At 33.9% G+C, this 10,321-nt stretch overlaps 1 protein-coding gene across 1 annotated transcript; it reads right to left on the reverse strand.

The window, feature by feature from the left end:
- Positions 1-4,137: 4,137 nt before the first annotated feature.
- LOC143587403 (serine/threonine-protein kinase BSK7-like) lies at positions 4,138-9,531 on the reverse strand. Its single transcript, XM_077068705.1, has 11 exons — positions 9,376-9,531; positions 8,358-8,566; positions 7,533-7,750; positions 6,767-6,902; positions 6,553-6,686; positions 6,372-6,477; positions 5,822-5,907; positions 5,516-5,704; positions 5,284-5,436; positions 5,043-5,156; positions 4,138-4,402 (listed from the first exon to the last, which is right to left on the reverse strand). Exons 2-11 carry the CDS (start codon positions 8,413-8,415, stop codon positions 4,160-4,162), a joined length of 1,437 nt encoding a protein of 478 aa, XP_076924820.1. The 5' UTR covers positions 8,416-8,566; positions 9,376-9,531; the 3' UTR covers positions 4,138-4,159.
- Between the last annotated feature and the right edge of the window lie 790 nt (positions 9,532-10,321).

Here is a 10,321-nt window from a genome sequence, read left to right on the forward strand (position 1 = left end):
TATGAATTCTAACCTTGGGCAAAGAAAAACATGGAGAAGTGAATAGCTTCAGACAAAGTTTAACGTGGAAAACTTCACACTTGACATAAAAAGTACTAGAGAGAAGGAAAAAGAATGAGAAAGTGAAGAGTGGGTTCTTTTTAGTTTTTATAAATTCGTTTGACTTTATAAATCCGTTTATCATTTTGTAAATAACACATATAAATCCGTTTATCATTTTGTAAAGAACACATATAAATCCGTTTAGGATTTTTCAACAATACATATACTGATATACATTAGCTATTAATTCATCTACAAGTACATATATCTCATTTCATAGTCAAATAAATGGGGCGGTTCGGTTATGGCGGGTTTAGAATTATCTTCAACCAAAACCGACCCGTATTTGGCGGTTTTCAAAAAATCAATTAACCGACTCATCGGTTATGTCAGTTATTGGTTAAAATCGGTTCGGTTATGCCGGTTATGGTTCGGTTAATGGTTATGGCGGTTAATTTGCTCACCCCTAATAGCCATCACGCACCACACCCCATCACGCTAGATGGGGCACCGGCGGCGGTGTGCGTGAGGCCATCACGCGTGACGATGGCTCACCACGCACCATCCTGGGTGGCCTAAGGCCCAAAAAATTAAGGCTTATTTATAAATTAAATTGTTTAAGGCCCAAAAAATGGTACATGAAACCCATTTGTACGTAGTATTCTTTTAATTTAATTCAATTTGGCATGCTAAGACAAAGCAAATCTCATCAACGAATAGTTAAAGTGAGGTGGTTTTTAGTTGTTAAATTTGATCATAACTATTTTAATATCGTTGCTAATTTAGGGTTTTATCAACTTTTCTTGGGAATTTGTTTCTTTTCAGGTTATTAAAACATCGTAAATGAGCTTCAATAATTAGGGCACCTCTAAGGATTCATTGTCCCATTTTACAGTTGCCTACACGCTCTGTTACAACATAACGGTTGTGCTTCAACCGAGACCAGCCCCACTTTATTAAAGCTCTTTGAGAGGAATATAATTAGATTGTAGCTTTCAAATTAGTTATTATTCTGGATGGTGTTTAAACTAATACTTAATTGCAAACATATTAGAAAATAAAGTGTGAGCTTCATAGTTCATCCTTAAGCTTCTGAACTCATATTGTAGTGGTCTAACAAATAATTAAATAGCAAATATGTGATTATAGAGTTTTCAATATTCACAAATCTGTTAAAAGAGTTATGTAGACGAGTGAGGATAGTTAGCATGATACATAAGGCACCATATGAGTTGTGTGCATGTGCACAATATGATCATAGTGTTCATTACAAGATACGTGCTTTCGATTGCATCAATTGAGGGATTGTTCGGCTATGTCAACATAAGGTTAGTTGGTTAACAATATCAGTTAAAGTCCATTTTTGCAACATAACTGGTAAACATTTCATGCTTATTTATTTATTTTTTTATTTATCAATTTTTCGTAACCAAGTCTCTTGAAGACAAAAAGTAGTAAAACATGATGCATACCTTTAGTAAAGTGAGCACTTGCCCCATGTCATTCGATGGTCCAACAACTGAACTAATAGCTAGCTACCCGGAAAAAGAAAACATTTTCATGTAACTTATAGTATTGACTATTGAGCATTCTGCTCAAAATTACTTTTGTAGTTTTGCCTAAACCACTTGTAGGTATAAGGAGCTACGCATCAATGGACCTATTCAACAACCAGACAACGGTACGTACATGATGCTAAATTACATTCACAACAACCACCCATTAAACATAATACTCACTGTCATCGTGTCACTGATACAAAGACCGTAAGTCAGCTGCATCGGAACCATAACAGAAGTAAACGCTCCAGACATGGCGCTGCAATTTTCTTCAACAAAACCTTTTGCAACCCGCATCATCAGTCAGGTAGCAGCAGCAAACAACATGGCATGCAAATACATAGTTGTGAATAACCCTACAGTTGTAGGCATGTAAGACAGCAACTCCACTAGGAAGAGTAAAATGTAGGGATTCAAGTCATGTTAAATGCTACCCTTACACTTTCTCAGTTGTTTATGTACTTAAAACTACCGGCTTTAACAAAGACAACATTATGTTTCCATTTCCCGCAAGTAGTACGATTTAGAAAACATAATAAAGGAAATGCTACCCTTACACTTTCTCAGTTGTTTATGTACTTAAAACTACCGGCTTTAACAAAGACAACATTATGTTTCCATTTCCCGCAAGTAGTACGATTTAGAAAACATAATAAAGGCCGGGTAAATATCTAGTTGATTATTATTCCACATCCAGAATGTCAACTGTAAACCGGCCATCAACACTAACCATAACTAACTCCCAAAGTAAAACTTTAGTTAACCAAGGTGCATAAGCATAAATATAAACACCTATCGCATTGTACATGGTGACTGTCATGCAAATATATATATATATATATAATAAGGGACAATTCTCTAAATGACCCATTTGAAGACGGAGAAATTAAATGACCCATTAATAATCAATATTCCTAAAATGGACCGACAAATTTGGACTGGAGCGACGGGATTTAAAAAGATTTGAATTTCGTCTGCTCCGTCAAAAATTAAAGAGAATCCGTCTTTCCTATCCAAATTTAAAGTGAATCCGTCTTTATCGTCCAAAATTTTAAATAATTTCGTCTTTCTAGTTCAAATTTTTAGAAAAAATTTTTTGTCCTTTTCTCTAACACTAATTTTCTCTCTCATTCAACCTCTCTCTTCTATTTTTTTCTTCTTCTTCATCATCATCTTCTTTTTATTATCGTCTCCGGCGATTTCTAGTTTTCGACTTTTTCGAGAAGAAAGATTTTAATAAACACGAAGTGGCTTCATCCTTCATCATTGTTACAGAAATCGTAGTAATAATTTTCAAAAAGTTTTAGAGAGAGAAAAAAGTTTTAGAGAAAATGACATAAAAATTTTCAAAAATTTGAACTGAAAAGACTAAATTATTTAAAATTTGCCCGGAAAAGACGGGATTCACTTTAAATTTGGACAGAGCAGACGAGATTCAAATCTTTTAAATCCCGTCGCTCCAGTCCAAATTCGTTAGTCCATTTTAAAAATATTGATTATTAATAAATCATTTAAATTTTCCCTCTCTACAAATGGATCTTTTAGTGAATTTTCCCTAATAATAATACAAGTGTACGTTTGACTGGCAAAACATAAGTCATCCCCACGTGTTGGGCATGCAAATCCACACAATTTCATTTCACTATAAATTAATAATCAAGCAGTCCGTCAACATCAATCACCCTCAAAACATCTGACAATGATGAAGCTTTCAGTTGTCACAGTACTACTAGCCTTGGCACTCACCCTAGCATTTGCCAAGGGTGCTGCCTACAAAACCACGGATGATAACAACTGGTATCTTGGACGTCCGGGCGGACTAAGACTAAGAGACATCCCCAAAGGCTCAGCACATACCAAAGGCTGGAATGTACTAGACGGTCTAAGAGACATCCCCAAAGGCTCAGCACACGCCAACGGCTGGATTGTTGGACAACTAGACGGCCTCAAAGACAACCGCAAAGGCTCGCTAGATGCTAACGATTGGTATCTCGGACGTCCAGACAGCCTCAAAGATAATTAAGTAGTTCAAGCCCAGTGGGGTTAAGTAGATAATAAGAATGGCCGTTTGTTCGCTCAAGATGCGAAGCGACTTGACCGTGTAATAAAACACTTCCACTATGAATTATGAAATGAAGACAGCTAGTATGTCTATGTTTCTGGATACTCTAAGCTGCAACTATCATGGTTCTTGGTCTTGGGTCACTCTTAAAATTGAACTACCTTTAATTTATTTGTCTTGCTAATGGTTTATGCAACCAAAATTTCACCAACAAAATAAATAAAATCCATTCATACCAAACCAATCCAATCCAATCCAATCCAATCCAATCCAATCCAATCCAATCCAATCCAATCCAATCCAATCCACCAAAGATTTTGTATTAACATGAAGAAGAGAAAACAAAAACATGTCCTTACACCATCCCCCCTAACTAGTAACCCACCCAAACAAATCAACCAAGAACCAATTTTACCAAAAAGACTGGTTCAAAAAACAAACAAACAAACAAATCAAACCTTTTTTCAACCCCGTTTGGTGTCTTTCTATAAAGCTGTCAAGCGGCGTCATGTTTCTCCTCGAGAACCGTGCCTTCTCTGAGCGCAATCTGTGCTTCGTTTTCCCTACCCAACGCAATCAAAGCTGCAGCTTGCAAGTAGGATGCAATATGCCAAATTGGAGAGATTACTTGTGCTTGTACAGCATCGTTGAGTGCTTCTTGTGGATTGTCGCTCATTAGATGCGATAAACTTCGGCGCGCAAACACTGTTGGGGACACCATGGTTCCTACGTCAATAAACTGCGACCCAACATCAAAAAAAGAACATTTAGAAAACAATAAATTACTCACTTTTATTAACGTGATATAAAATGTCTATAGATTCAAGAATTAGTAAGTGGCAAATTGAGTTTGGGTAACGGGTAGGGGTGTGCATGAAACCAAAAAAAAACAATTCGAAGCCTAAAAAGCGAGACCGAAACAACCAAACCAAAGCAAAAACCAATGGTTTGGTTTTGCATGTAACTAAAACCGAAAAAACAAACAGAACCTATGAATTTTCATTTTTTATTTTCAAATAATGTATAAGAATTTGATAAATAAAATGTATAATAAATTAATTATTAACAAACAGAACAATTTAGGCCCAAATCTGTTATTTTTGCCTAAATTTTTTTTAGCAAAAGATTTTCAAGCCAAATTAGAAAGCCATGAAAAACAAAACCAAACTAAAAAACGAAACCAGATGGTTTTAGAAAGCTCAAAACCGAAATAATTTCAGTTTTAGTTCAGTTTTGAGCCCAAAACCACAACCCATGCACACCCCTAGTAATCGGTCGAAACTTTTAGGGTCGAGTTGAACTGACCCGCAAACACTTTTTTGCGGGCCTTTTTTTGTTTTTTAAATAATGCATCTAACATGAGTCACACAAAACAAAACCTGTGTATAAAAGTCAACTGCGGCTTTGAAGTCTTTATGGCGAAAAGCAGTGTCCCCTTTCTTCTTGGAGTTTAATGTGTCATGTATTTGATTAGTCCACATCCCAAATGACAACTGCAATCCATCAAAAGTCAAGTTATAGTCAAATACAAAGGGGGTTTAACAGACTATTGGTGGGTCCTGTGAAAAAACTTCATTAAATCATTAAAAAATTAAAATACTAAAAAAAACATAAACAAACCTCGGTTGCAGCACCCTCATCATCTTTGTACCCCAACTGTTCCAAAACGTCATGTATAAACGTTAAATCCATTCTTAAACAAGCTTCTCCGAGAGGTGTTAATGGCATGGTGGACCCACCTTGCGGGATGCCCATTAACACATGAGATGGCACCTACATATGCATATAAAATGAGGAAAATAATATTTGAAATATGTTTTATATGATATGTTGATGAATAAGCATGCATTACCTCGGTTTCTTTTTGTAGAGGAACTAAAGCAGAAACTAATGATCTTGGATTTGGGCGCTCACGTGGCTCGTATTGCAAGCATCGTGAGGCTAACCGTACTAATTCAGTTCCGTCATCAGTAGAGAACTGACCTTCTAAGCAAGAGTCGGTGAGCATTTGAAGGTTTCGGTCTCTAATTAGATCAAGGGCCTGGTAATGCTTCAAGTGTTAGATAATCAATATAACTTTTTTTAACGATTGGTTAATGTCTAAAATGCCCTTCGATGATAATAATGGACAAAATTTTAAGTTGCAATATGCACATACATGACTAGGTGGAATGTGTTTCCCACTTAGAAGGTCAAGCAATAGGGTGCCGAAACTGTACATCACACTTTCGGGGGTTACCCTTCCTACATATTCAGAAAAAATGTATATATAATTAGAAAATAAATATCAAGAACTCAATATATACTGCATATAAAATATAACAAAATGATAAAATATAAGAATTGGTAATGGGTCTAAATGGGTATATAAAATGAGATCTCTTTATTATGTATTGGAACGGGCCAGCCAAATTAGATTGGCACACAAATATTTATCATGTGTTCTTATAAAAAAAATTAAACAAATAAAGTGTTGGGTACTTGGGTCACAAAAACAATATTGAAACAATAGCGATGTAAACTTTTGGATAAACAAATTTAAGACTTACAACCCGTTTGACCACATTCGATCGTTTGACTCACTCATAAGAAAATGGGTCAAAATTCAATCTCAAAAGAAATTATTGCAAATTGTTGAATACTACTTTTTCAAAACAAATTTGGGTTTACAATATTTAATAATGTAATATAAAGATTAAAGCCAATACCGGTTCTTAGATATTCGGGTGGAGTAAATGCTAAATTTGTACTGTAACTCTTTCCGTCCCTACTGTTCTTCATCAACCCAAAGCAAGAAAGTCTTGGATTTGCATCCTAAAATGCGGTCCAAAACAATTCAAGCCAAATATATTAACATTGTTAAACAGGATATAAAAACTAAAAACATACATCATCAAAGACGACTCTATAGGCGTTAAGATCATGATAAAGAGCGCGTCCTCTGCTAGTACAATATTCTAAAGCTTCCGCAAGATATAAAGCTACCCGTAACCGCATTGCCCATTGCATAGGTTGTGTTTCCCCTGTTTAAAGATTCAATAGAGATAACAAAACATACACTTTCAACAATAATGTAAAAAATTTAATTGTGTTACTAACTTACAATGAAATAGGTGTTTTGCAAGGGTATCGTATGGCATAAATTCAGCAACAAGTAACCGTTCATCGCCTTCACAACAACAACCAAGCAGATTGGCTAATCTAGGGTTTCTAAGTTGACCAACTGCTCTTGCCTCTTCCTATATAATTACAAAATGAAGTTGAAATTATCTCAAAAAATGCAATTTGAACTTAATTGTCCCCAATAATAAGGGTGTAGATGAGCCAACTACTCGAGATTGGCTCGCAAAAAGCTCGAACCGAGCCAAGCTTAAACAAGCTCAGGAATAAGCTCGGATGACAGACGAACAGAGGCGGAGCTTCATATATCAAGCTCGAGCAGGCTCGCAAGCTTAAACGAACCAATTATTTATATAGTTTTTATTTAATATATATTAAATGTATATTTTATATAACTATTACTTTTATATAAAACTTTATGATAAAAGTAACTACATGATGTATAATTATGTTATATATTAAAATTATAACTAAAATACCTATAAAAATAGTTAGAAATGCATATAAATGAATTAGCAAATAACAAACGAGTCGATCCCGAGGCGAGTTTGAGCTTAAAAGACTACTCACGACCCGAGCTCGAGCTTTATAAATAGAACTCAAAACAAGCCGAGCTCAAGCTTTCGTGAGTTATATAATCCGATCTCATGCTCGCCTCATTTACACCCCTATCCAATAGTCACTTTAACCAAAAGAATTAAAAGAATGTAAAACATGTAAAAAAAAGATACTTATATATAAAATATTACCAAAAACTGTCTCGGGTCCGGCCATGCGGATCGATTAAACCGTTTCACAGCAATTCGCCTTTGGTTTGCCAACTTCCCTTTGTAGACCACATTAGGGGCTTTCTCCCCTTGTTCAGAGACAATGTTTTCAACAGCAAATCCGGATGTCGCAGTTCTTAATTGTTCAATAGAGAATTCACGAAACGATGGCAAATCGCTTGCCTCACCCGACTCGTTTTCTGTCCAAAATAAAAATCATCATTAACATAACCCTTTTTTGTTGATATTGATAGCAAGCATGTTAGTGTGCATGAACGGAAAAAAAAACACATCTTTTACCGAAATAACCGAACCAAAACAAAAATGACGGCTTTGTTTTATGTTTCATAAAAACCAAGCTTTTGGTTTTATCGATTTTCATTTTTATCATTCACTTTTAAGTAATTTATAAGAATTTAATAACTATAGTTACCAAAATATTTTAGTCCAAATGTATCATAATAAATTAATTATTAATCAACAAAAAGATTAGTCCCAGAGTTTTAGACCCAAATTATTAATTTTGACCAAATTATTTTCGGCCCAAAAATTTCAAGCCATTTGGTTGAAATTCAAAACCTATCCATGCATTCCCCTAGTTGATATGTTTGTGTTTTAGTTGTTAAATGTACATTAATGTGTTTTGTGTTCAAAAATGAAATATGGTTTATAAACAATTCTTCAAAACATAGATGCTACTCTATTTTTGAAATTTACCCTGTTGACCCGTTAACATAGCTCAAGTTGACCTGTTTCTAGATCAATGGAGCATAACTGACACACATAAAAAAGAGTGATTTCACATACCAACATTACTACGTTCAGCTACCACTCCATCTTGTACAGTACTGCAGCACGAGCCCATGTTTTCAAACTACTTGTTGGTGCTTGACTTCTACTACTTATAATCGTTTAACTCTTTAAATATATAATAATGATAAAGACTTATAAATAATCAATACAGCTTCTTAGAGACTTGGTATTCCGCTTTTCGCCACCATGAATCATCAAAAGACCTAGTAAATTAGGTTGAACTGCAAATTCTTAATATGTTCCAAAAAACAATATAAAATTAAATACACAAATACAATTTAAACAATCAAGTTATCAAATTTTCAATTAAAAAAATAACGCTTTACAAAGAAACTTCAAACCACAGTCATTATTGCAAACCCCCAACCACTTTATCTATTTCGGCAATCCCATTAAATGTAACATACCCGTTAAAAAACGAATAAAAATTCAGTAATCGGTACTGTGCAATTACAAGAATTAAATTATTTCAAAGCTAAATGAACTCAGGTCTTAAAATAGACAATAAAGTGATCAAAAGTTGGAAAAAATCAAAGCTTTTTCCAACTTAGAATACATCCAATGCAACACCAATCACATTCACTATCAGATCTCACAGTTGTACCTATAACAGCATAACTTCTATTAATATCAATTTCTACAGCATGCCCATTAAAATCAAAAAAATAAAAACCTAAATTAGCATAAATCAGTAAGCTAAAATTACAAGTCTTTAATAAGGGTTTCAAAGATTTAAAACCTCAATTATTAAATATCCTCTGATTATGAAACATTACACAATTAAACCAATCAACTAATCTACAAATTTCATTAATCAGCATAAACACAACATACCCATCAATTAAATCTTGTAGTTAACACTAACCAACAAACTACAAGTTCAAGAATATAATTAAAGCTTCAAACTTTAAACCCAAATCAGCTAAACTTCAAATTCAAACAAAAAATCAAAACTTTATGGAATCAGAAGCATAAAGATGAGCAAAGATGAAGAAATCTTGGTTGAAAGTACCTGCAGATTGTTGGGTCAAAGCTCAATTTCAAGACTGTGTGTCTAGAATGGATGAATCAGAGATCAAGAAAGAAGAAAGAAAAGAAATGGGTTTGACAGCTTGAAATGGGAAATCTTGAGAGCATGTGTTTGTTTTGTTTGATAATAAAAATAATAATAATAATAATGATAAAAGTATATCAAGCTATTTACTCTCCAAGATTTTAACTTTATACCGACAATAAATTTAAACCTTTTTCACTTGTTTATGTTTTTTCTAATTATAATTATTTTTGTTAGCAATTAAATTACGACGAGTGAGTTTTAGTTCAATTGGTAATTGGTATTGACGGGAAGTCAAAATTTGAGTTGGAAGCCGTAAGATATCAAATTCAAATCCAATCTCAACTGGGTTTAATAAAAATAGTGTATATTCAGTAACATTAAGGTTTAAGAAGTTATGTTATCTTTACATTATTAACTTTTTAATACAATGGTTTGAGCCTCAAGGTAAGACTTTAGATCACTTAAAATTAAGGGTGATAAAAGGGTTGGGTTAAAGTCTGAATAAGTCAATTAAAAATAGGTTGTTTTACTTCCAGTCAAAACTAGTAAATGTCAACATATTTGGGTTGGAACGAGAGAAATTCTAAAAGTCTTAATGTAATTTAATTTTGATTTATTACATTAATGAGAAATTCTAGAAGTTGAATGTAATTTAATTTACTTTTGAATTTTTTTTATTAGCAATAAATTATAAAAATTGTGTTATTTATGGAAAGAAACCTTGTTTTAATAGTATAGTAAATAAATTAAATAGTCAATGTCGCCATTAATTAGTGTCTTTTGAGCTACTAAGCTATCAACATTATGCCTAGGCTTGTCCTACCGTATGTTGACATGTGAAATGTGGGACGCCACAATCCACCCCGTTAGGTTGTCTGGTATACTTCACGCATGAGGTGAG

Source organism: Bidens hawaiensis, unplaced genomic scaffold, assembly GCF_021521415.1.
Source record: "Bidens hawaiensis isolate Kalapana, Puna unplaced genomic scaffold, B.hawaiensis_p1.1 tig00035495_1, whole genome shotgun sequence".
In the NCBI taxonomy this organism is placed as follows: domain Eukaryota; kingdom Viridiplantae; phylum Streptophyta; class Magnoliopsida; order Asterales; family Asteraceae; genus Bidens; species Bidens hawaiensis.